Genomic DNA, 27,438 nt, shown 5'->3' on the forward strand with positions numbered 1-27,438 from the left:
TGGCGCTACTTTCACCATATTATGTTACAGTTTTGTTTGCCACTCAATCAGAATTTGGCCTCCCACTGTTAACACCTCTGCTTGAATTCTGTCAACCCCAGGAACTTTCCTGTGTTTGAGGGCTTTGATGGCTGCTTTAATTTCATCAGGTGTTATTGGTCCATCTTCTATTTCTAACTTGGTATTGGCACTTCTCTTGAATCTGTGAATGATTGTCAGCTCTGGACAGCTTAATATGGAGTGGAAATGTTCTTTTCATCGTCTGGCATGTTCTTCATGCATTTTTAACATCTGTCGATGAGAGTCCTAGAAAGGCCCGAGACCTGTGAAAGTCTGTTTTTCCTGTGAGATCATTTGCTATTCTGTAGAGCTGGATGAAATCTCTCCTCTATGCTGCTGCTTCTGCCTCTTCAGCCTTTTCCTAGCATTCCTCTCTTGTATGTCTGTCTTTATTTATTTTATATTCCTACAAGATTAGGAAAAGCAAACCGCACTTTTGGAAAGATTAACAACATCTGGTCAAACATAGGTCTCCACTTCAAACTAAAGGCTAGATTATACTATTTGATTGTACTGAGCATAGTACTATATGGAGCAGAGGCTTGGCCAATGAGAGTGGTTAACAAAAAGAAATTGAAGGCTGCCTATCCAAGAAGGCTGAGTAAGATATTACACATTCAATGTAAAGACAAAATAACAAATGCAAGAGTAAGGGAGCTCACAGAGCAGGACATATTAGAAGATATCATTAAAGAAGGCTCAGATGGTTGGGACATGTACAGTGTACGGAACATGAGAGACAAGCTGAGCAAGCATTGAATTAGGTACTGGAGGGAGGAAAGAGAAAGCGAGGAAGGCCAAGAAAGAACTGGTGGAAGACAGTGACAGAGGGTATTAAATTCACTGGCATAACCTGGGAAGAACTACCACAATTATTGTGATTGTAATCCTTGGAGGAACTGGACTTCTTGATGTGTCAGTGGCACAGGAGGAGCTAAGGAGGAACTTATAAAGTACAAGTTCCAGGGGATGTGATAAACTAATTTCCCAAATGGATAATGTATGTCTTTAATGAAGCCAGAAAAAGATTTAAAAAGATCTACAAGAAATAAGGGTACACAATAAAGGAGTTACATATGTAAGCTTCTCAGCAGGTAAGTTGGAAATATTTCCAAGGTTCAATGAAATAGTTTAGTTTTGGGTCACCACAAGGGCCAAAAGTTTGGAAACTGATAGGCAGCTGCAACAAGGCCCCATGATTGAGTGAATACCCTGCAAAAGTTTCTGGTTCCAGATTTTTTTAAAGCTGCAGACATTACTGATTGAATGTCAAGAAAAGAAAAAAAAACTTGACTTCGTTTATGTTGCAAATAGAAATATTACTCTTAGATGCTCCTACAGCGTATAATAATCAGATATCAAATTATCTGATACTTACAAGCCCAAAATAGCCAGAAATAAAACAATGTTCTGCCATTTCCCTACAGACCCTCACCCAAAACATGCTCTCCCTTTTAAATGGATAAACTAGTTTTGTACTGGTTGTTATGTTCTGAATTTACTTGTAATTGTCATGTCAATCAACCGTCTATTTAATTGTTAACAAAAATTACTAACAACTTTCTGCTTTAAAAAGCTTTGTTTCCTTCCTGTGTTCACTCCACTTATTTATAACCATACATTAATTTGACATCTTTTCCTTTGTTGCCTTTAGTGTTTCATTCATAAGAACGTAAGAACGGCCACATTGGGTCAGACCAAAGGTCCATCTAGCCCAGTATCCTATCTTCCAACAGTGGCCAATGCCAGGTGTCCCAGAGGGAATGCACAGACCAGGTGATCATCAAGTGATCCATCTCCTGTTGCCCATTCCCAAATTCTGGCTAACAGAGGCTAGGGACATCATCTCCACCCATCCTGGCTAATAGCGATTAATGGACCTATCCTCCATGAATTTATCTAGTTCTTTTTTGAACCCTGGTATATTCTTGGCCATCACAACATCCTCTGGCAAAGCGTTCCACAGGTTGACTGTGTGTTGTGTGAAGAAATACTTCCTTTTGTTTGTTTTAAACCTGCTGCCTATTAATTTCATTTGGTGACCCCTAGTTCTTGTGTTATGAGAAGGAGTAAATAACATTTCCTTATTTACTTTCTCCACACCAATCATTATTTTATAGACCTCAATCATATCCCCCCTTAATCATCTCTTTTCCAAGCTGAAAAGTCCCAGTCTTATTAATCTCTCCTCATAGGGAAGCCATTCCATACCCCTAATCATTTTTGTTGCCATTTTCTGAACCTTTTCCAATTCCAATATATCTTTTTTGAGATGGGACGACCACATCTGCATGCAGTATTCAAGATGTGGGCGTACCATGGATTTATATAGAGGCAATATATTTTTTGTCTTATTATCTATCTCTTTCTTCATGATTCACAACATTCCGTTCGCATTTTTGACCGCTGCTGCACATTGAGTTGATGTTTTCAGAGAACTATCCACAGTGACTCCAAGATCTCTTTCTTGAGTGGTAACAGTTAATTTAGACCCCATCATTTTATTTCTATAGTTGGAATTGTTTTCCAATGTGCATTACTTTGCATTTATCAACATTGAATTTCATCTGCCATTTTGTTGCCCATTCACCCAGTTTGAGAGATCCTTTTGTAGCTCTTCACCGTCTTCCTGGGAATTAACTATCTTGAGTAGTTTTGTATCATCTGCAAATTTTGCCATCTCACTGTTTACCCCTTTCTCCAGATAATTTATGAATATGTTGAATAGGACTGGGCCCAGTACAGACCCCTGGGGACACCACTCTTTACCTCTCTCCATTCTGAAAACTGACCATTTATTCCTAGCCTTTGTTTCCTATCTTTTAACCAGTTACTCATGCATGAGAGGACCTTCCCTCTTATCCCATGAAAGCTTACTTTGCTTAAGAGCCTTTGATGAGGGACCTTGTCAAAGGCTTTCTGAAAATCTAAGTACACTATATCCACTGGATCCCCCTTGTCCACATACTTGTTGACCCCCTCAAAGAATTCTAGTAGATTGGTGAGGCCATGATTTCCCTTTACAAAATCCATGTTGACTCTACCTCAACAAATTATGTTCATCTATGTGTCTGACAATTTTGTTCTTTACTATAGTTTCAATCAGTTTGCCCAGTACTGAAGTCAGGCTTACAGGCGTGTAATTGCCGAGATCACTTCTGGAAGCCCTTTTTAAAAATTAGCTATCCTCCAGTTATTTGGTAGACAAACTGATTTAAATGATAGGTTACAGACTACAGTTAGTAGTTCTGCAATTTCACATTTGAGTTCCTTCAGAACTCTTGGGTGAATACCATCTGGTGTTTTCCTTACATTTTGTTTTTCACTTCCTGCCCTATATTTTCTTTTCCCAGTCTGTTCTTTGCTTGAAAAGGGATAATTTCCCTTCCACATCCTCAACCCTGACATGTGAGATGCTACAGTATTTCCATATACTGACAATAAAAATGAAGTTGGAATAATGTCATTAGTCCTGGTAACTATGTCACAGGAATATAAGATTTGCTTTACTCGTCTATTTAGCCTGTCTTCCTGAGTCTGGTATGACCTATGTCTGATGAGTTGGAGGAAGAGGAAAAATCCAAGAATGCTCTTAAAAAAATTATGCAGTGCTTCATGTGTAGAAGGGGTCAATTCCTGTTTCCTCTAGGTCATGAATGTATGCCCGGAACTGTGAGTTTATATTACCTTTTATTTACCTTCTAACTTGCATAGGTTACTAGAGTTTTAAAAATTTGGTACAATAACTTTTGAGAAGAGAATGGTAAATGCACACTTTATCATATATTTGTGTGTATGTGTATTATAGTAGATATGTAAAATCTCCACAAGTGTCGAAGTTAATGTTCTCACATTAGTAATATAAAGAAGTTGTTAGCTGCTTAGAAGCAGCTTTGGGATGCAATCTGGTACAAACTCACTACAGCTTCCTTTCATGTTCTTTGCATAGGAAATTTATTTATTTGCTTGCAGAGTACAATTTAAAAACAAATATAAAAAGGAAACTGATTCAAGTTATTACATATTTCAGTGGAATGTGAATATATTAAAAGCAATCAGAAAAGTTGAAATAAAAAACATCTGTTGGATGTGAAGGAAATTCTTTCCTATGTGACTTTTTTAATATATCAAGATATTGAAGTCACAAAAACTAATGCTTAATTGTTTTAGAAGGACTTTAAAAGGATCTGAACGTTTTTATGACTAAAGGAAAGAATGGAGACTGTAAAAAAATAAGTTAATTTTTTTTTTACTGCAACAGTCTTCATGAACAATTGTTGCAAAATTTCTATATTAGTCATTTTTGCTTCTAGTTTTAAGAACTTTGTTCTGGTAAAAACATTGTTTGAAAATTTCATGTTTTTGATTTAATTGGTTCAACACATTTAACTATGACTACAGGTTATCAACATTTTCTAAAAATGCGCCATAATAAAGTCAAACTTGCTGTACTGTTGAATAATAATGAAAAATAACTACCTAGCCATTATAAATCTTAAAGTATTTTACAAAGGTGGTAAAGTATCATTATCCCCCTCATGTGATTGAAATGAATAAAGCATAAATCTACAAAGTGACTTGCCCAAAGCTAGAAGCCAGAGCCTAGATCTCTTGGTTCCTAGTCGAATGTATCCTCCACATCATGCAACAGCTTCCTTCAGTTACTAGAGTGAAACCTCTTGAAGCAGCCCTGTGATGGCTTTTATTATTTGTTGACTGTTATAACAGGTAGCATTGTAATGCAGATTTTGTTTTACACTTTCATTTGAGCTGTTTTTTTTTTTTAAATAAACTCAAATAACCATCTGAACAAACTAAAACACTAAAGGCAAATGTATCAGAAGCAGAAGTCAGCTGTTTGAATACTACTTTTAGACATTTCTTTTGCAGTCAATTGTGAGTAAACAAAAGCTTTTCTTTCCTGGCCATCTTTTCTGGTTGTTAGCTATACATGTCATGTTGCTGGATAGGTCACTGGGTTGTCACAAAATCTAGTGTAATATATAGTGCAAAAAGAAGAATGCTTGAAGGGACTACAAATTTAATACTTGTGAAGACAGAAATAAAATTAGCAAGTAATCATAGGGAACATATTTGTGTGTATATATTCTCAAGAGAAGAAGCATGTGCTAATACTGAGAAGCCACGTCAACATGTTATTACTATCGAAGTTAATAATCAATCTCTTGAATTTGTAGTATCCAGCTATGCACACTTTTTAATATCCAAAATTCAATTTATATTTACTGTTGGATTTACTGTAGGTATAAAACACAAAATTGAAACTAAGTTTTATGTTAGTCTTAAAGTGTCAGCAGTTTGAGGAAACACGTACAAAGTTTCTAACTATGCCATATTTAAGTGGTCTTAATGTTCGTTAAAAGCTGTGGCCAAGATTTAAAAAAATGGCTGCCTAAATTGAGACTCATGTTTTAAAAATAGTAGTCTAAATTTATAATGTATACAGAAAAAGAGAAAAGTCATGCTACATAGTGTTTTCCAGAAGTTAGTAAATTATATGTTTATGTTAATATGTCCTTTAAAATAATTCAAAAGTATGTAATGTTGGCAAATTTTTAATCCTAGATTTAAAGAATTTATTGTATGTATTTTTTTTCTATATGACTTCAAAAGAGCTTTTTAGGTTGATAAATATGTTAAGAAAGGTAATAACAAAGGAAGACAATTATGTTATGCTATGAATCTGTGCTGTTGCCAGAAAGATGAAAGGGACAATTATCAGGTGTAAATTTTTAACAGTGAGAGGAATTAACCATTGGAACAATTTACAAGGGTTGTGGTGGATTCTCCATCACTGACCATTTTTAAACTAGATTGGATGTTCTAAAATATGTGCCCTAGGAATTATTTAGCGACTTATCCATAACAGAACAAAGGGGTTCTCAGGAAATTACGGATAGATTTAGCAAAGTAGAAGATCCAAATTAATAAAGATGAAAAAGCACCTCAAAATATTCTTAAGTATTCTACCTTACATAATCACAATTCATCAGTTTCATCAGAGGTAATATACAAAACTCCCCATGGCAAAAGCATGTATACTGAATATTTGTAAGATGGATGTTTGAAAGTAGCTCAAGGTCTGTCTAGGTCAGTATGGGAATAAAGTAACACAGATATACCAGAATCCAACACACAAATGTCATCACCTACGTAGAGGGAGACCCTACACTAGAATTCAAAGTGCCTGAAATATAACAAAAAGCATGAAATGATTAATTCCATTAAAATAATTTGAAATAATGGATAGGTAGAACATAAATATTTTTCATGTGTAGAGTTTTCTTAAATAACAAGCAAAAACATATCTCAGAAGACCTGGACACTGAATCACTTGATGCCCACAATAACTGATCAACTAAAGCCTGTTTTTATAAAGGAGATGCACTGGTAGATTTACAAGCAAAATATATTGGGTATCTTTATACCAGGGGTCGGCAACCTTTCAGAAGTGGTGTGCCGAGTCTTCATTTATTCACTCTATTTTAAGGTTTTGCGTGCCGGTAATGCATTTTAACGGTTTTAGAAGGTCTCTTTCTATAAGTGTATATTATATAACTAAACTATTGTATGTAAGGTAAACAAGGTTTTCAAAATGTTTAAGAAGCGTCATTTAAAATTAAATTAAAATGCTGATCTTACGCCACCAGCCTGCTCAGCTTGCTGCCAGCCTGGGGTTCTGTTCACCTAGGCCGGCAGCGGGCTGAGTAGGGCCTGCGGCCGGGACACCAGACCTGGGGGAGGGTGTTTCAGGGGTCAGGGCAGAAGCTGGGGTGTGTGTGTGTGGGGGGGGGTGAAGGGTAAAGGGAGAGGGGTGGGGGTGTGTGGGGGTGCAGGGCAGAAGGCTGGGTGTGTGGGGGGTTCAAGGGTCAGGTCAGAGGGCTGGGGGTATGGGGGTGCAAGGCAGAAGGTTGAGTGTGTGGGGGGGTTTCAGGGCAGAGGGATGTGGCTGTGGGGGTGCAGGGCAGAAGGCTGGGTGTGTGTTGGGCTGTGGGGGGTTCAGGGTTGGGGTGTGTGGGGGTGCAGGGCAGAAGGCTGAGTGTGTGTGGGGGGGTCAGGGCAGAGGGCTGGGGTGCTCGGCTCGTGGGGGTGCTCCCAACCCCCTGCCCTGAGCGGCTCAGGGCAGGGGGCTGGAAGGGATATGCCCTGTTCCACCCCCTTCCCCCAGGCTCCGTCCCTACCTCTCTCTGCATCCTCTACGGAGCTGTGTGCACGCTGCTGCTCTTCCCCCTCCCCCTCGCTAGGGCCATCAGCTGATTGGTGCAGGGAAGGAGAGGAGGAGGGGCAGGAAAGCACCATGCTGGGGGAAGAAGCGGGGGAGGGGGGAAGCTTGGCTGCCGCAGAACCAAGCTTCTGCCTCCTGCCCCCGCAGGGGAGAGCGGTGGGCGGGGGGGCTGAGTGGGGCTGGGGGCCGGGACTGCGTCAGGGAGCTGCATGCCACTCAAAATCGGCTCGCGTGCTGTAGGTTGCTGACCCCTGCTTTATACAATTCATAAGGCATTATATAAAAAAAAAAACTTATAAGATTAAAATTTTCTAAAGTTTTAGAACAAATATGTGCATTATGCATCCAGTTGAAAATGAAAGTACAGACACATATGGCATATGAAAGCACAGAGGTGTCTGAAAAATTAAAAAGGCATAAAAACACACAGCTGTATGGTTTAAACAGGGCTGAAAGTAAACATCTTTTTATGTCCAATGAACATAGCATTATTCTTATTTAGTTAGTTTTGTATATTTTAACCACCAGTGCTGCTTTTCTAAAGGATAATTTGTGAAAATTTCCTATGTCATCCAGGATACATTCTCTTATGAAACAAAAGCCAGTTTTCTCCAAGTACTGTTTAAAAGAACAAAATATGTAGTGTGTGCTTTTGAATGTATAATGGCACAGAAAGTAAAGTAACGTAACTTATTCATCTATGGGGAAAAAGGAATAAGGAATAAAACCTATATCAATAGTTATTGTGCAAGCTAGATCAGAAAATATTTTTGTTTTTTCTCACGTCTTTTTAATGTTGCTATGTTTTATATGACAACTGCTATTTAATGAATTTTCTCTCTAATTCTAATGTTGCAATACTGCACTAAATTGAAACTATTAAGAAACTACTCATTGTGCATTTTCTTTTGAATTTAGATGATACAGATACTGTACAAATGATGCAGACCAGTTTCACAGTTAAGGTCCTAAACGTTTTTCTCAAATTAAGAGCATTTTTATGCTTTCAGTTGTGTTAAACCAAAACCACTCAGTATATATTTAAAATTAAAATCAACAAAAATATATGCAAAAAGTTTAGCCCAAATTGCAAAACTAGCATAACCAAGTTCTCTTCTGAGTTGGAATGTGAGTGAAAGGGAAAGGGTAATGATTGGTACAGTTAAGGATTAGTTCACTCACCTAATAATTAGTTGCCAGGAAAAGGTTAGAAAGCACTGTTGTATATACTTGGAATCTGATTTAACCACTATTGAGCTGATACAGAAAAATTCATACTTTCCTTGTACTTTATAATTACTTCATTAAAAGTAAGGATGAAAATAGTCATCTTCTCTTTCTCCTTCTTCATGACCATCTTCTGTTTCGTGACCATCTTCTGCTTCATCATATTCTTCTGGTGTTAAAAATCTGTGGACAACTGGAGTTCTCAGTTGTGTTGATTGGCTGACACTACCTTTTTGTTCACCATAATAAATAATGCGTATGTGGGGAAAGCAGAAGAATGCATATGTGCTTATTGGAGCTGTAAGCTTATTTTGGTCCATCCGAATATAGGTTAAATGATTGATATTCCTTGGATCAATGGAAGGACACATCAAAGTAATATTTACAACTGTAAAAGAGTGAAAAATATTAGTTTAAACACTGAAAATATTAAGAGAACTCAGATTTCTTTAAAATCCACTTTTTTCATAGCTAGAAATAGGAATAATACCCACCCATGCAACTGATGCAAAATATTGCTATTATTCCGCCTCTTGACTTAAATTAGAGTTCCATATATGGAAAAACCAATAACAGAAATAGCTTTTGATCATGTAGAAGGGGGAAGGTTTGTGGTGTTAAAATGGCCTAGAATAGATTATTTTAATGTAAGGGAAATGTACTAATAGTTGCCTCTTTCTAAATAAATGTTTATCAAATGCCTTTACTACAAACAATTTTTAAACAATAAGCTAGACTTGTTAGTTGATTTTTATTAGAGGAAGCTGGAGCAGAGTCTGACAGAGAGCCTGCTCGGAGGTGATAGGAAGATGGCAGAAGTACAAATCTTCTGCAGTGTTTCCTCCATTGATTGTCCAAGATAATTAACAATTCAGAGCATTCCTTGGACAAGCTGTGGAACTAGGGCTACTATTGAGCCCTATGCCCCAACTGTTGGGACCCTCCAAGAAGGGCAGGCCGAGCTAACCTGCATCACAGCAAGGCAGAAACCTCCTTGTGTTAGCAAGACTGAATATAGCCCAGTAGTGCTGGTGTTGAGTTTAGGTTAAAAGTCAGTAAGTCTTTGAGTAATAAGCAGAAAAATTATGCAAAAGTAATGCAAAAGAAAAAATGTTACAGATATAGAAACACCTCTCTCATTTTTATAAAGGACTAATAATAATCAACGTACATTCAATGTCATTGTCTTCAATATACAAATGCTGCAGACTTCTTGGAATATAGAATGCTTGCTTCAGCTTGTTGTGTCCAAGATTGAGTTCTACAAGGTTGGAAAGGTTAAAAACGTTATATGGGACTTCCTGCAGGTTGTTGTGTGACATTCTTAGAGCAGTTATTTTTGGAAGTCTATTGAAATAGTTTTCTGGAATGTAAGAAATCGAGTTATTTTCGAGAGAGAGATATATAAGTGAAAATGGGAGATCAGGAGGCATAGTCTGTAATCTGTTGTTGCATAGGTTGATCTGCATTAGATTTTTCATATTTGAAAAGTATTTTCCTTTGAGTAGGGAGTCATCAAGATAGTTATTGCAGAGATCAAGCATGGTCACATTTACTAACCCTTGCAGGGCATTTCCAGGTAATCTGGAAATCTCATTGGAACTGAGAAAGAGTCGTTCTAGAGAGCTGGGAAGAGGAAATGGAAATTCATCCAATTTATTGTGTTCTAAGTGAAGTTGCACAAGATTTGAAAGTTTGGCAAAAACACCATGGTCAATCATATGAGATTTAATTTTGTTATGGCTAAGGTTAATTTCTCTCAAGGCAGTGGCATTAACAAAAGATTCTGCAGTCACAGCTTCAATGTCATTATGCTGAAGATAGAGTTGTTGGATGTGGGAAGGAATATGTGGTATCATCTTAAGTTTCCGATGGTCACAATAAATTGATAATGGAAAAGTTGGTGGGCAAAAGCATTCTTGAGCACACTTGGCTGGAGTAGGAAAATGAGGAACTACATATTCTACACTGGGATTAAAATGAAAAATAGGTGGGTATTCATCATCTGGCTCTTGGTCATATTCATCCTCAAAATCATAACCTTCATGCTGACAAATGACCATAGCTCCAAATAGAAGAGGGATAATTGATAGTTGACATAGAAACCTCATTTTTTTTGTTTTCATGTAGTACCCTGTTGAGAAGAAGAAACAAAATTCATAAATAGATGAAACTATATTTAAATTCAAATATAAGAAAAAAGTGTAATTATTTTTTAAATGAGGAAAAAATAATTATTGCAGGGAACATAAAAATTTACCTTGTATAATTACCACCAAAAATTATTCTTTCAATTTTGTATTTTCTAAGGCACCTATTAACGTGGCCTTCAAACAAGTGAATTGCAATCTTTCCATATTTTTTTCCCTCTCTGGGGCCCAAATCCTAAAGCCCAGGTCAAGTGTGGTGCTAGAGGGTTCTATACCAATTGGGGGCAGGAAAAAGGGAATTTTCTTTCTCCTCTTTTTCACTCTACAGATTGCACAGACATAGTGTGTGGGGGGGGAAGGCGCTCTGTACCCACTATTGCAGCCTGAGGCTATGATACCGCCGGATCGATGCTCCAGAGATCAATGTACTGGGGGTCGATTTAGCAGGTCTAGTGAAGACCCACTAAATCGATGGTAGAGCGTTCTCCGGTTGACTCCAGTACGCCACCTTGAACAAGAAGAGTAAGGTAATTCGATGGGAGAGTGTCTCCCATCGACGCAGCATGGTGTAGACACCGTTATTCATGTAGCTGGAGTTGCGTAACTTAGGTTGACTTACCGCGGTAGTGGCGACATAGCCTGAGAGTTGCACTGGAGTCCATGGGCATTGCATTCCTTTCAAGGTGAAGAGGGGAATTTGCTAATGGAGGCACAGGCCTCAGCCCTAAAATTCTGTTTTAAAGTGATGTGGGTGGAGTTTCTATGGAGTACAGTAAACATCCTGATGTTCTAACTAGTTCCACAGACTGTTGGGTTTCCTATGCTTGTTGGAGTCTGTGGGCAGTTTTTACTCCACAATCTGAATGAGGGAATGGTCATGCAATATAAATAATTAAGAAAACACAATTATGTCTAATACCATTTTGGTAGTTTTTAGCTAACTGCTAACTTTTAAAAAGGAAACTTTTCATAGGCTGAGGAATGCTCAAAGATGGTGAAAGAATACATTTAAAACAAATGTACATTTCTTTATGGAATAAGCGGTCAATCTATGCAATTCATTGTGACAGTTTTGAGACAAATATTGGCTAGATTTTAAGACTATATACCTTAATTGCTATGAAAAACATTTACAGCTATATTAGAAGGATACTGCTTCCGGGTATCAACTGACCACCTGTCAAGAAGGGATTTCCCCCCCTCACATGTAGCACAGCATAAATTAATTCTAATAATAATATCAAGCTCTTAAATAGCACTTTTCATCCATACATCTCAAAGAGGAACAAAGAGAAGTGACTTGTCCAAAGTGCTAGAGTCAGGAAAAGAACTCAGATCTCCTGAATTCTAGTCCAGTGATCTATCCACTTCACCACACTGCCTCCAATTAGCTATGGTTAAAATATTCAAACTTATCTGATTCCATATATACACATTTAAATAAGTGGCCTGATTCTAGAGGTGCTGAGTAGCCGCACCTTCTATTGGTAAATGAGGATGCTGGGTACTTGTCAAGACTAGGACTTTAAACAGCTTTCTGGTGACCATCTCACTGCACAATAACTCAAGGTCTTTAGCTGCAATTCTGTACTGCTTCTGGATGAGATACAGAACCTTTTCATATTATTACATGCAGCAAAAGTTCCATAGCATCATTTCCAGGTAACTTGGAATTCTGTATAATGCTGAATCCATCCTGACCCCAGTTGGAGGTTAATGTTGGATGCTACCAGGCATTGTGGTAGCAGACATTTCTTATGCCTTCAGTTGATTCAAACAAATCATGGAAGTTAGAGATGAAAATAGTATTAAATCATCCAGTCCATTTCTGTACAAATTCAGAATGGTTTTCTAAGGCACAGTTCCTGCTCTTCTCTCCAGTCTAGTTGTAAAAGTCCTAAGTTAAGGGTTTTTCACCACTTGGAAAACTATCCCTAAGTCTTATCTGTCAGGATCTCAGGAAGATTTTCCTGGTAGTCTATTTTTGCCTCTGTCAAAGAGCTGGTTGACACAGCTTTTGTAACACTATAAATATATGGGTTATACATTTTCCCTTTGTTTGGGAACTGTCATTAATGAATTGAACTCACAGTATCAAAGAACAAATATTACATATTACTTACATGGTACAATATGCTGGAGTTATTAATATACATTATAATACTGCACTGGAAATACATCTTAAATTGTGAATGAAATGAGTTAATTGCAGAAAAAGTGTGAGTGTAACATTGTCCCTGCAGGCATAATAGTTCTTGACACTGCAAGTAATGAAAAATACTTTATGTACAAGTGGCAGGCAAAAATTGATAGGAGTTTATACTGTCTGCTTTTTGTGACATTTTGAGTTCTATTTTGCTATTACTGTAATGTTTGTATTTAAATGCCCATTTCAAAAAGGAAAAAAAATCCAGTTGTTATTACTGCATTGCACAACTGAGTTTTCTGCCATCCCACAGGTTTAAAACATAGCCAATCTGTAGATTATATCCCAAAAAACTATGCTAAAAGAATGTTCAAGTTGCAAAATTAAGCATTTGAAAGCTTAGTAAGTGCCAGAATTAAGATTGGGTTAATTTGTCCCTTTTGTGCCTATGCATTATGATACAGTCTTTAATTTCATGATCACAAACTGTTTTCCACAAAACCTCTGCCTGACTCAGTGCACAGGATGGGTGATACTCACTGAATGGGTAGCTATTCACTGTTTATTTCTATTCTAATCATTCAACATGTGGCCCCAGGTGTTATTTACTGGATGCCATCCAAACTCTGTACCGAATACAAAATTATTAATTTCCTCGTGGGCTTTTCTAGGGTGCTTTCATTGTATCTTAGTTCTTCACAGACATTAATATATCATCACAGTGCCCCCGTGAGGTGGTGGTATTATTGCCGTTTTACAAACCAAAATTGTCAAAAATGTCAGCTAACTTTGGATGCCCAATTTAGGAAGCGCCTGGCTTGATTTTTCAGAGTACTTAATATTTTATAACACTTGATATATTCAGAGCAGAACTACTGATGTCAGTTGCAGCTGTGAGTGCTCTTCACTTCTGCAAATCAGACTTCAGATGTTTCACGTTAGCTACCCAAATTTCAAGTAACACATAGTGGTGGCCACCTGTGAAAATTTTGATTTTCATGCCTTGCCTGGTGATGCATAGCTCTGGCACGGGCAGGGAGAAAATACAGTTCTCCAGGGTGGCATTACACTGCCTTTACTACAAAACTATCCTCTTTTCCTGCAGTCTCAGCGTCCTTCCAACATCTACAAAAAATGAGGCGGGATTCTACTGATAAAAGCTTCATTCGCACCACAACTCTGATTAATTTCCAGAGCATGGTCCATTCTGTGCACTGAATGAGGTGGTGTTCTGTGGAAAAAAATGTTATGTGATCACATAAATAAAGGCTGCATCATAATACATATGCACAAGGGAGGCAATTGCATGCACAGCCTTATTTCTGGCATCTCGTAACTTTTAAGTGGTTGATTTTGAAACATTAATGTTGTAATGTAATTTTTAATGTAATTTCATAATTTTTTGAAGAAACTTAAAAACTGAAAAAACAAAAATTTCATCATATTGACCTTCAACGTGGGTCCTCAGGAGGGTTGGCATCTTTAGATTAACGGTGGAACTGTATACCACTTGAGTAAATTGTAGCAGTAGAAGGCCATTACTGTCTGTGTGGGTCTGCCACTAGTGTGGGAAGGAGACGTACACTTTGCCAACAGCAAATGAATGGGTTAAATTCCGAGTTTTGGAGGTGTCTGTGCTCTAGTGGTCACAGACACTCTTGCCCCTGACTCCTTCTGCTCTGATATTCCTACCAGCTCCTGTCCCCTCAGCTCCCCACCCCCAACTGTCCCCTCATGCCTCTGGTTTATTCCTGTCCCATCTTACCAGGCTCCTACCTCTATCTAGTCTCCCTCCTGCTCCTGTCCTTGTCCTCAGCTCCTGCCCAGGGTTCCCCATCTCTTTGCTGTTCTTTCCCTTTCTTGTTCCTATCCACTTGACCAATCTTCTGCCCCCTCCTGATTCTAGCTCCTGCCCTTCTCCCCGCTCTCTGCATTTCTTCCACTCCATCCCCTGTTCCTCACCTCTCTGTGTTCAAATCATGCAGCTTCTTGCTTCCCTATGCTGCCTGGGTTCCAACAGGGATAGGAATGAGAGTAGAGCTCTCATTCCTGTGCTCAGCACCACAGTGGCCCCTGGTGGCTAGGAGGAACAATTAGAGGGAAAGTCTTGCTCTGCCTCCAGCAGCGCAGGGGTTCTGCTCAGGCCATTGGCCATTTATTCCTCCTGAAGAAGATGTGAGAGGATGAAGAATGCTCAGTGCGTATGGAATCTTAAGAAAACTTAGCTGCCAAAGTTTTTACTGCATGTGTGTGAGCTGAGATTCTTCAGAAGTTCATAAATTGTCCAAATTTGGACAGATTTTCACAATGATGGCAAAAGGCACGTCCCTAGCACCAGGGCAGTCCTTTTCCAAATTTCAAGTCTCCCCCACAAAGCATGGAACTGCTATAGCTTCTCAGTGAAATGATTGTAAGAAATGTAACCTGGGAAAAATAACATATTTTCCCTAACCTCATTCTCAGAAACAGCTGAACCTTAAGACCTGAGACAAAAACAAACAAAAAGACATCCAAGATGGAAAACTTGCAACATTTTATAAGCAACTGAAAACAAAATCTTAAGGTTAAAACCAGAGTTGGCAATTTCCCAGGAAAAACTAGTTTAGGAAAGGGCACTGGTAAACTGGGTTTAAACTGTGAAACTGGGGAAAATAAAATTATTATTAGAATATACTAATGAAAATAACTGAAATATATTTAGCAATTTGATAATAGTTTTGTAGTATATGTAATATTTATATAATACTGAAAACTGAAATGAGCCATGACATGTATAACTTCCTTGAGAAAATACCAAACCAAAATGTATACAGACTAGGGCTGTCAAGCAATTAAAAAAATTAATTGCGATTAAAAAAATTACGATTAATCGTGGTGTTAAACAATAATAGAATACCATTTATTTAAATATTTTTGGATGTTTTCTATATTTTCAAATATATTGATTTCAATTACAACACAGAGTACAAAGTGTACAGTGCTCACTTTATTTTTGATTACAAATATTTACACTGTAAAAACAAAAAAATAGTATTTTTCAATTCACCTATTAGAAGTACAGTAGTGCAGTCTCTTTATCATGAAAGTTGAACTTACAAATATAGAATTATGTTAAAAAAAAAACTGCATTCAAAAATAAAACAATGTAAAACTTTAGAGCCTACAAGTCCACTCAGTCCTACTTCTTGTTCAGCCAATCTCTCAGACAAACAAGTTTGTTCATATTTGCAGGCCGCTTCTTGTTTACAATGTCACCTGAAAGTGAGAACAGGCATTCACATAGCACTGTTGTAGCTGGCGTCACAAGATATTTACATGCCAGATGTTCTAAAGATTTTTATGTCTCTTCATTTTTCAACCACCATTCCAGAGGACATGTGTTCATGCTGATGATGGGTTCTGCTCGATAACGATCCAAAGCAGTGCAGACAAACACATGTTCATTTTCATTATCTGAGTCAGATGCTACCAGCAGAAGGTTGATTTTCTTTTTTTGGTGGTTCGAGTTTTATAGTTTCCACATCAGAGTGTTGCTCTTTTAAGACGCCTGGAAGCATGCTCCACCCCTCGTCCCTCTCAGATTTTGGAAGGTACTTCAGATTCTTAAACCTTGGGTCAAGTGCTGTAGCTATCTTTAGAAATCTCACATTGGTACCTTCTTTGCGTTTTGTCATATCTGCAGTGAAAGTGTTCTTAAAACAAACAACATGTGCTGGGTCATCATCCGAGACAGCTATAACATGAAATATATGACAGAATGCAGGTAAAATAGAGCAGGAGACATACAATTCTCCCCCAAGGAGTTCAGTCACAAATTTAATTAACACATTATTTTCTGAACGAGCATCATCAGCACAGAAGCATGTCCTCTGGAATGGTGGCTGAAGTATGAAGGGGCATGCAAATGTTTAGCATATCTGGCATGTAAATACCTTGCCATGCCAGATACAAAAGTGCCATGTGAACACCTGTTCTCACTTTCAGTAAATAAGAGGTGGGCAGTATTATCTCCCATAAATGTAAACAAACTTGTTTGTCTTAGTGACTGGCTAAACAAGAAGTAGGACTGAATGGACTTGTAGGCTCTGACGTTGTACATTGTGTTGGTTTTGTGTGCAGTTATATAACCAAAAAAAAAATCTACATTTGTAAGTTGCACTTTCACGATAAAGAGATTGCACTAAGTACCTGTATGAGGTGAGTCGAAAAATACAATTTCTTTTGTTTATCATTTTTACAGTGAAAATATTTGTAATAATAATATAAAGTGAGCACTATACACTGTATTCTGTGTTGTAATTTAAATCAATGTATTTAAAAATGTAGAAAAACATCCAAAAATATTTAATAATTTTCAATTGGCATTCTATTGTTTAACAGTGCAATTAAAACTGCGATATTTTTGAGTTAATTGCATGAGCTGCAATTAATCAACAGCCCTAATACAGACATTCCAACGTTCAGTATTATATTACATATATTAGCATGACACCTACTGCAGTTTTACTTTTTATTTGTACAAACCTAAATTAATCTCTAAATCTATTGCCTTATGTAACCACACTCGGAATATGTAACTAAAAAAGTATAATATGGAGTGCGTTAATGAAACAGTTTTTAAAATAGAAAATGTCTTGAACTGGAACTAACTAGTTTTTCACAGGGCAGTAGAAGCCATGATTTTGCCCTGGTAAAAACCACCTCTAGTGAATCACATGCCATCCCTGGTTAAAACTGAAAATACCACAATCTGTATGCACCAAACGAATTTAACTGCTCAAAAAACTATAATTAAACATATTTTTATTCCGGTTTACCAGGAGATTTTACTTTTTTGAGGTATAGTCACCTGTAAAGTTTAAAGTTTTTTCCTGTCCTTCTCTACTCCCCGTTGATTAATGTAAATTTTTATAGTGATAAATTATTATCCTGCTGAAATCATCTGAGCAATAATGTAACACAAATAACCACAGGAATAAAAGATTTGTCTAGGCCATATTTTATGGACAGGAAGGAAGGGAAGGCAAAGCAGAGAAAAAATAAATAAATTTGGCAGTAAAGAGGCTTTTGAGCTACATCAGCAGCTACAAACACTGTTGATGTCACAAGTCAATATAGGGGTTTCCCAGACATAGTTGTTAATAATTATAATTTCTTCAATAATAATTTCAGGGTTTATTCAGTATTATCAGTTAGAGTTTAAAAAAGAATGAAGAACTGATACTTCTAAAAGTTGCAGAAGGCATTAGTTGTTAGTTGTATCTTCAACAGTGAAGTCAGCCAAAGTTCTTGTTGCTCTTCGTATTCCTGGAAGCCTGAAGTTGTGGAGTCAAAAACATTTTTTTGCCTTCTCAAAATTGAGAAAATGTGCTACTATCCAGTTCAAGTCACATTCTTGCAGGTTAAAAGATTTCAATCTGTGCTCCAGTACTAGAAAATTCTAAGCATTCAAATAATTACTTTAAAGTCTATTATTTTGAGAACCCCATACACTCATGAACATTTGTGCTTGCTTGAACAATAATATTGCAGATATATAGATGAATCAATTGTTGAATAAATAAATTATCAAAATTGAGACAAATCGTAGATGAAGGGGTATTGAATGGATGCTTGAAAGAGAATTGCCATTCCATTCTAAATATACCTGATGCATGGTGTTTTTAAAGGCTAACAGGTTTGGGTCTGTTTAGTAGTTAGGTATGTGACCACCTGAAAATACCTGAAGCTCTTGTCTTTCTGCTTCTCTTTGATAGCAGTAATGGGGATAACCAGATTTTTCCAAAGTGAGATTGTCTCGTAGAGGTGGAAAGAATAGTGGTTTAATTAGGCCACAACTTTATTACTTAACTCATCTGGGAACTACCCAGCAATAATTAGTACACTGCAGGTTATGATTGCTTCCCTAATCATTTTGATCCAGTGAAAGGCTGCTCTTCCATCACTGGGACCCCATTGCCCTTCTCTTGTACAAGGGTTAAGGGGCTGTGGAAATGGGGTTGTCTTCTTGCTATAACAGACATTAGGAATCTCAACTCCATTCCCCAGCTTTTTTAGGGGATGCCTTCCCCTAAGTCCACTTCCAATTCTGGTTTATCAGGGAACCAGACCATGTACAGAATGAGTATTTGCCTGATGCTTGCTGTATTGTGACAACTTGAACCTTCCCTCCTCACCTACCCCACTGGGTGCCTACGCTGAGATGGGGAAGGCAAAAAACCCCACCCCATCCTAACATATGCAATGGAACATTTCCTTCCCAGTACCAAAAAAGGAAACTAGAGCAGTGCTCACTGCAGACCAAAAAACTTAGTCCTCCTTTGATCCCTGGATGGGATCATTGGTGTGAAAGGGGTCTCAGGCTGGAGGTATATGGTTCATATACCCTCTCCCAGATGTACAGGTTTCAATGGCTTACCTGAATCCTGCCAGCTTGCCCACCAATTCAGATGATATCTTTCTCCCCTCTCAGCCTCTCCCTTTTGGAGTTGGGAGAGGGGACCCTTAAAGGCCCGCTACTCTCTTCCCACCAGTCCAGACAGTCCCCCAGTCTTGAGGTGACAGGTTACATTCATGAGACCTTACTGACAGTGTAGTAGTCACCACCCTGTACCCACCTGCATGCTGTCTTCGTTTCCTTCTCCATCCCACTTACTAATGTTAAGGATTCCAATACAATATTTGGTTACATTTAGCGTTTTTTCTTTAGTGCTCCTCTCACCCAAAACAGTTGCTAGCAGTCTTTTTACCTTTTCCTTTTCTGCCTGGTCTTCAGGAGGAGGGAAGTCTAGTTCATTCTCTCTACGCTCACTGCAGCTGCTGGATGGAATAAAGTTAATCCCACATCCCTTTCTCTGTCCTTCCCCAGCTTTTCTCCTGTTATGAGGAGGGCCTCTCACATATCTTCTCTCCTATAGGGTTTAAGTGATTTCTTTGTATGACTCGTATGTTTTGTTCACACAAAAAACATCCTGCTATGAAGTGCTTCCAGTGTTCATCTGATATTTTACCCAGCTTTACAATGTGCTTTTAAGGCTGAAAACAATTTTCAAAAACAAAATGTTTCAAAAACACTTTTATACATTGTGTAAAAATAGCTAAAATATTTGTATGAAACAGATAAAAGCTGAGAAATAAACAACTGAAGGTATTATTTATGGGAAATGGACAGGTTGAGTATTGGTACAACACAGTGTTAGATTATCTTTTTTTGCTGCTAGTTGATGATTATTTGATTTCTAATTTCATCTAGACAAAGCAGATAATTATAACTATGATATGAACCAAAAGTGCACCTTAAGAAAGGGACACTTAGTTACTTTATTTTTTGTTTTTTTAGGGTGAATGAGGAAAGTCGTTCTAGATAAATCACCACGATTGTTTTATTGCATTAGATAGTTCTAATGACGCACTTCATTTTGCTTTTAGTTTGATGAGAGAACTACATTACTACCAACCCCAAGCAGTCAAAAAATGAGTCTAACCCCCAAATCATGAGACTGACTTCAAAATAATGAGATTTAAAAAAAAAAAAGTTCTTTTTACTTGCCTTCTAGCTTTTGAGCCTTTAGAGTGCACTTGTTTCATGTTTTCAAGCTTTTCTTTACAACCATGAGGGGTAGACATTAAAAAAAAAAATTAAGATGAGGCTTTCATGCAATATCATGATTCCAGTATTGGGGACTTTAAAAAAAAATTATGTATCATGATAAAATCATGAAAGTTACCAACATTGGAAATAGCATAAAGAAGCTATGTATATTAGAAAAACTGAACTGAAAAAGGAAGCTTGTAAGAAGAAAATTATAAATCCTATGTACTTTATTTTTAAATATGCTATAACTATTAGAAGCACAGTCACTGTACTACATTAATTGCCAAAGATTATGGTGAACTACATGGGTACTTCAAATCTTACAAAAAAATATCTGAGGGGTTGATTTTGTGATTAATAAAAAATAATTCAATTTAAATCTCATTTTATTGATCCAGTTTGTAAATTGTTTTTTGTTGTTTAAAAGTTTGTTTTTGATGCAAGTCTATGAATATGATGGATTGATGGAGTAGCTGCACTTTTTTACCAAAGCCAAATGAAGCACATACACACACTTGAAACATGCTCCACGTAAAGTTATATTCAAATTACTTTGAAAGCATGCAATTTAAATTATAATTCCATACCTGATTAAATTTTTCTCTAGTTCCCAGATAATGGTCGTGTTGCAAATCCTCTAGAGATAACAAAATACTCAAGATCTGATATGATGCTCTTAAAATCTGCAGTGGAAAAGGACTGTGTCGTTTTGAATTGTAGTAAAGCACTGGACTTGAAGTGTAATTTGCTATAGAAGATTGCAGGGTTGATTAAAATTATGTGTTCCTTTTTCTTGCACAAACTATCTTGGATACAAATAAGGCTATATTTTGTGACCCTGGTCAAGTTTATGTGGTTTGATCTTGTTCTCTCTTTACTTTTGGTTTGAGGTGAGATAGGAATTTCCTTAACATGAAGAGTGAAGAGGGGATTAAATTTAACACCATGTACTGAAAGCTGTTTCAGTGATCATGCTGAACACGTTTTCCCCTTTTTTTCTGTTTGTTTACTGTTTGGAAAGTCCAATAAAATTAGGCTGGAATCTAGTGTTTCCTACACAAATTTGCTAATTTTATTATTTTAATTAAGGTTCCATGAAAATTTTTATTACTGATTTATTTTACAGTCAGATTGCAAAGAACTAGAAAAAGATGTACTTCAAGCTGAAACTTAGTGGTGGCTTGAAGGTGACTTATTTTCTTAAATCACCTTTGGCTTGAGTTTAGGTCACAATGATTGTAATACGTGAAATGTGGCCTTATTGACTATCTCTATTCACATCATGAGCGTTGGTTAGATTTTTCAGTCTGTATTCTGATATGAACTCTCAAACACAAAGAAGTTCTTTTTTAGTATTACATAATGTATTGGGAGTTATTTACTGTTTATTTTTTTGTGAACTCAGAAACTGCTGATTTGAAACAGCAGAGGTCTGTACTCTGCAAAATACTCACATATAACCACCCTGAGAAACTTCAAGATATAGAGGAACAAGTTGTTCAATGGATATCATAACTACCTAAAGAAGTAGGGTAGATCAGCATGGGTGAACTCTGAATAGGCAATCAGGGATGGGACGGGTCCTGATTTTGATGTAAGCCCGAAAAGAAAGGAATGTCTTTGATACTACTTGTACATTCAGGCTCCATTTATACCCATTTTCCTTCTCTAGCCCGTATTCTGAGCCTATAAGCCCCAGGAGTTCCCTTTCTCTACAGAGTATACATGGCTCATATGAAGAGGCAATGGCCTTCTGTATAGAGATGGGAATGAATCTTCTAAGAATGGGTAGGCAGCTCATGATCCCAGAAAGGGGCAAAATAAAACAATTGCTGGGGGTAATACTATGGGGAACTCTCTTGGAAGGATCAACAAACTTGAACTGAAAGGCTCCCCCTCTACCAATTTGGCATTGGAATCTGTGTATGGGAAAGACTGAAGAATTATTTCAAGCCACAGAGTTCTGAAACCTTCAGCCTACATCTTAAAGGGATCCTGCTTTATACTTATGAGAAAATAATGCCACTCCCTGCAGTGCCAACTTTCTACCTCTAATCTGAAATCTGTTGATTCCAAGACCAAGAGCAGAGATTACTTGATATTGTCAGCCTCTGTATCCAAAGCTAATCTATGGGGCAGGTGTTCCTCAATGCCATGTCCTCTGGAACAAGTTTAAGGAACTGACCATGGGGAAAGACTTTATAGCAAGAGCCAGAAAGCAGTTCTTCGTTACATCAGAATCTGCTGCTTTGAATCCAAGCCCACTGGATCTGAAGATTAGACAAAAGACCAGTTCACATCATAAAAAGAAAGATTCTCCACCTTCCATCTTGCCAACAGAATGCAGGGGTGGTTACATCAGATTACGTCAGATCCATCCTTCCCAGAGCTCAGTTCCATCTTATTTGTGCAGGAATAGCATTTTAAAAATAGAATAGGTTCCAGTCCTGTAAAAGGACAGTTCCCAATCACAGTCAAGAAGACATATGATGGACATTTGCATTTCTCCAATTTCTCCTCCACTTACGACTTTTTGAGGTTCTCCAAGCAAAGAACTCTCACCTTTCTTGGTGTTGCAACTTGGACTTTTGTTGTCACCTTAGCTTTCCAGATCAGCGCTGAGATCAGATCAGAAATCCAACTCAGATAAGGAACCACACCATAAGGGAAGACCTTTGATAAGGAGACAGTATGAGGAGGATCCTTATCAACAAAAATTTTATCATCAGGGTCTAAATATGGCATTCTGATGAAAATAGCAGGTTCCACTGTGGATAAAATGGCCTTATTGACCCTCTGCAGGGCTCTCCCATGACATACAAGCCTATCCAAGAAAACTAACTCCATCACCATAAGAGAGGTGTTTCAGCCTCCAGATCCAAAGATGTTGTATTGAATGATAGGATGTAAGACAAAGATAGATCTCCTGATATTCCAGGTACATTGTCAGAAGAGGAGAAAGCAATGTTGATAGAACATACATAAGAAACACACCTGAAGGTGTGTTTGAGGGTCAGACCTCCCAGATTACAATGTGAGGTTCTCAATGCTTCTGTCCCCTTCAGAGGATGTACTTCTTTTTCATCAACCGACAGAACAGATTGTAGCCATGCCATCAATAGCTGTGGAGAAGACTTCACACCCAGTTTTGGACCTCTTGGGTTCATACTCCAGAAGCAGCATTATTTTGCCTTTATTGGATGGACTTTTGCAACCTGCCAAATCCATTTGCTCCTTTCCTTTGTCAGCTCAACCGATGTTGAGTAAAGCTGATAAACTTTATTAACTACCCTGAGAAGGACTTTCTATGTTCCACACACACACAGCTCTAAATTTTATTGTGGAGGAAACCACAAATCAACATTCAAAACGGGGCATATTGCATTCAACTCCCTCTGGCAAGGAGGGTATGAAGATGGATGTGCTGGGAAGAAAAACATTTTCCTCTGCCATCTTGAGAATGAGAATTGTGAACTATCAGGCTCTTATGGCCTGATAATCATATCACCTCTGGTATAAATTATCTCAGTTTATTAGCGGTTTTCTGGGTGACCACAAGAGACTGGTTACTGCCATTGTTGTTTGGCAGAATATGGTGAAACATGAACTGAGAGCAGTTTTTGACACCTTTGACACTGCTTTAGCAATATCTCTTAGGAGATATGCTTGGCTAAGAGCCTCAAGACTTCCTTCAGACACTAGAGCAAAATTTGGAGGACCTCCCATTTGAGGTAGAAGGCCTGTTCTGTTCATACACTGATAAGAATGAAAAATGCCAGAACTGCTATGTCTTGAGGAATTTTCAAGCTTCTTAGAAGAACTGGGGTATCACCTTGTAGGTATCAGAGACAAAAACCTATCTCATCTTGTCTATATGCTTTTCACAAAGGCTTAGTTACCAGAAGTATCAAAATCCATATAAATATCAGTAGAAAACCAAGTCATATAAAGCCCATTTTAAGGGGAAGCAAACCCCAGTCTCATCATCTTCTGGGCCACAAATGCGCACTCAAATTTGATGTGATGCTCAAAAGTTGCAATCCATTACCTTCAGTTCCTTTCCTTACCCTATTTGGACAAGGTAGTTTTATGACCACATCTGAAATTTTTAGCTAAGGTAGTTATGGGTTTTATATTAATCAGTCAATTGACTGACCCATATTTTTTTTCTGAAGTCATGTGGTAAACAAGGTGAGTCCTGATTGCATACCCTAGATGCAGAAAGAATGTTAGCCTATTATTTGGGTAGGGCTAAAGGATGTAGACATTCTACGAGTCTAATTGTTGCTTATTTGGGCAGTAAGAGAAGTCAAGGGGTTACTATACAGTCTCTAGGTGGGTTAGATGTATGCATTCAGGAGTCTTATAAATTAGCATTAGCCCCTCTCCCACAGGGAATTAGAGCCCATTCCACAAAAGCCAAAGTGGTATTTGTAGCTTTCAAAAGTCATGTTTTGCTTACTGAGATATGCAGGGTAGTGACATAGGGGTTTATTCATACTGTTTCTAGACAATACTTTTGAGACTTGGGGCATCCAGGTCAGATGCTAGATTTGGCAGGCAATTCTTAAATCCTTGTTTGATTAGGATTCCAGGTCCTTTGATCCTTATGGGATTACTGCTTGCTAAACTATCCCATGAGTGGGAACATGTGGAGGTGACTTGAAGAAGAAATAAAGGTTACTCACTTATAACAGGAGTTCTTCAAGATGGACTCTGCATTCCCCACCTATTTTCCCCTCTGCCCCGGAATTCCAATAGCTGATAGGATTTGGGGATGGAAGAAACTGAGGTGGTTGGAGTATCACACCTCCTTTCACAGTCTTGTTAGCAAATGCTGAAGGAAGGAGGGTGCATGAGCATTCCAACTGGCATGTCTAATTATTATTCGAGTAAGCGTCACCTTGTCGGTGCATCCCATGAGTGTGAATATGCAAAGTTCATCTTGAACTCCAGTTACAGGTGGGATAACCTTCATGCCACCCTAAAAGAAAAGAATCTGTTTGTTTTTGTTTTTTCTCTATTTATTCTCCATATTCTTGGATTTTGGGGGGCCCTGACCTCTTAGGTGCACCATCTTCTTCTTTTCCCCCCACCTTATGTGTTTTTTGCCTCTCTTGATTTGACCACACTCTCCTTATTTTCTTGTTTCTTGCAACAGCAGCACTGAGAGAACAAAGGTGGTCTGTATTTACACTGCATCCAGTGGCTTCCCCAGGAATTGAAATGGGGGGGGGTGTTCAAATTTACGGCGGGGGGGGTGTCAGGGTCGATGAGGGGTGAGACTGTGAGGGTGAAGATGGGCTGTATGGCACCATAGTAAAAACTGAAAAATGTTTCATGACCATTTTATTAGATATAACTCATGTTTTAAAATCATCACACAAATTAAAGTTGGCTACTCAAGCCTTCTATGAAGCACTACGTCTACATCCTTCTTGGTTTCTTGTTATAATTTTGCACAACTCTGTTAATGAACTTCTTGAATGCAATGCGTTCATCTTTGGTGGCTTCTCGTGTGTCCGGTACTTCCATTCTTTCAGTTGATATGCTCATTAGTTCATTCACATGATCAGGCAGAAGGCGGCTTCTTTCAGAACACAAAATTCTATTCAATGATGAAAAAGAACGCTCAACTGTAGCTGTTGTGACTGGGAGTAGCAAGAGATGAATTCCTACTTCTTTCATCCCAGGAAACAGAACACGAAGATCGGGTCGAGCCACTAGTGATGATAAAAAAGAAGTTGAAGTCAAATCTTCATTCCTTTGTCGTATGATATTCCACTCTGTGTTCAAATTCTCTATTCTGTCCTAGTCACATGGCAGCCCCATTGCTGGTAGTGCTCACTCCACTCAACTGTTGGTGTTTTATAGGACAGGCATCTGTAAAACCTATGTAGAGGTTGAGTAGAATCTAGAAGTCGCTGTTGTAGATTTTAAAGAATCAAGTCTGTGTACTTTTTCAGTTGTCTTAACAAACACTTCTTGTCTTCTTCACTTAAGGATTCAATATAAATGCCTTCATTAGTCAACTTCTGGACTGAAGTCTTTGCTTCTTCCAGTACTTTTTCAATGGGTAGATTTCTGATTGATCCAAATGTAGCTTTTATTTCTGGACAAAGATCTACTGCTGTTGTAGCAGATGCCTGAATGGCACTGTTTAATGACCCAACTGGTTTCAACAGTAGACTTACGAGAGAGAGAATGGCAATAGTCTTCTCTGAACGTAGTAGCAAAAGAAATCCACCAGCCTCACTACTTAGATCCATCCTATCTTGGTAGATACTTTTCAAAGCCAGTAATAACGGCTGGAGTAATTTTAAGACAACAGCCAAGGATCGCTCATGAGAAAGCCAACGGGTTTTCCCAGGTTGGACTAATTTGAACTTCAGTCCCAGTGTATCTTCTATATTTTCCAAGATATTCAGTCTTTTTGGACTCTTGCTGAAAAAAGAATATAATGAAGACATTAAATTTATAGCTTTTTTTAATGTCTTTTGAAGATTCTGCAGCTCGTACTAGTGCTAGTTGGAGTAGATGGCCTCTGCAGCATGTATAGGAGAGCTTAGGGTTACACTTTTCTCTGAGCAAAGCTTGTACTCCACCATGTCTTCCAGAGAAGTTTGCAGCTCCATCAAATGCACAAGCAGCCATCTGTTTGGGGTCCAATTGACAAGCATTTAACTCATGTGGGTTGTCACAGATGCAGCCGATGTGTCTTCTATAACTTGAACATCTAGAAATGCATCTACTGGCCTACCGCTGACATCAAGATAATGTACACAATGACTTAATACTTGATGCCCATTTGCATCAGTGCATTCATCAGCCATGTATGCAAATTTTTTGAATGTGGTGAGAGAGTTCTTCACTTTTTCAACTGTTGAGTCTTTCACTGTTGCACGGCATGCTTCTAGCCAGTCAGTTGAGTTTCTTGCAGAAAGATAGTGAGCATTTGCTGGTCTTGTTCAGAACCAGTGTTCAACTTCAGGATGAACAAGTGACAATGCACTTA

General features: G+C 38.0%; 2 protein-coding genes across 4 annotated transcripts in view; one reads left to right on the forward strand and one right to left on the reverse strand.

Annotated features, from left to right (window-relative positions):
* The window catches only part of CENPP (centromere protein P), a 353,315-nt gene that overhangs the window by 101,857 nt on the left and 224,020 nt on the right, over positions 1–27,438 (forward strand). The gene's annotated exons all lie outside the window — the stretch shown is intronic.
* On the reverse strand, positions 8,460–21,049 carry OMD (osteomodulin). The gene is made up of 3 exons (XM_024195659.1): positions 21,011–21,049; positions 9,705–10,667; positions 8,460–8,921 (listed from the first exon to the last, which is right to left on the reverse strand). The coding sequence occupies exons 2-3, from the start codon at positions 10,657–10,659 to the stop codon at positions 8,611–8,613; spliced, it is 1,266 nt and encodes a 421-aa protein (XP_024051427.1). The 5' UTR covers positions 10,660–10,667; positions 21,011–21,049; the 3' UTR covers positions 8,460–8,610.

Source organism: Terrapene carolina, unplaced genomic scaffold (genome assembly GCF_002925995.2).
Source record: "Terrapene carolina triunguis isolate 2854851 unplaced genomic scaffold, T_m_triunguis-2.0 Scaffold232, whole genome shotgun sequence".
Classification (NCBI taxonomy): domain Eukaryota; kingdom Metazoa; phylum Chordata; order Testudines; family Emydidae; genus Terrapene; species Terrapene triunguis.

Excerpts from the sequence above, each read along its gene's own strand:
- OMD (XM_024195659.1), bottom strand. The coding sequence starts at position 10,659 with ATGAAAACAAAAAAAATGAGGTTTCTATGTCAACTATCAATTATCCCT. Across the intron at positions 8,922-9,704 it reads TGAAGACAATGACATTGAAT|TTGTAAATATTACTTTGATG; the intron begins GTACGTTGATTA and ends ACTCTTTTACAG.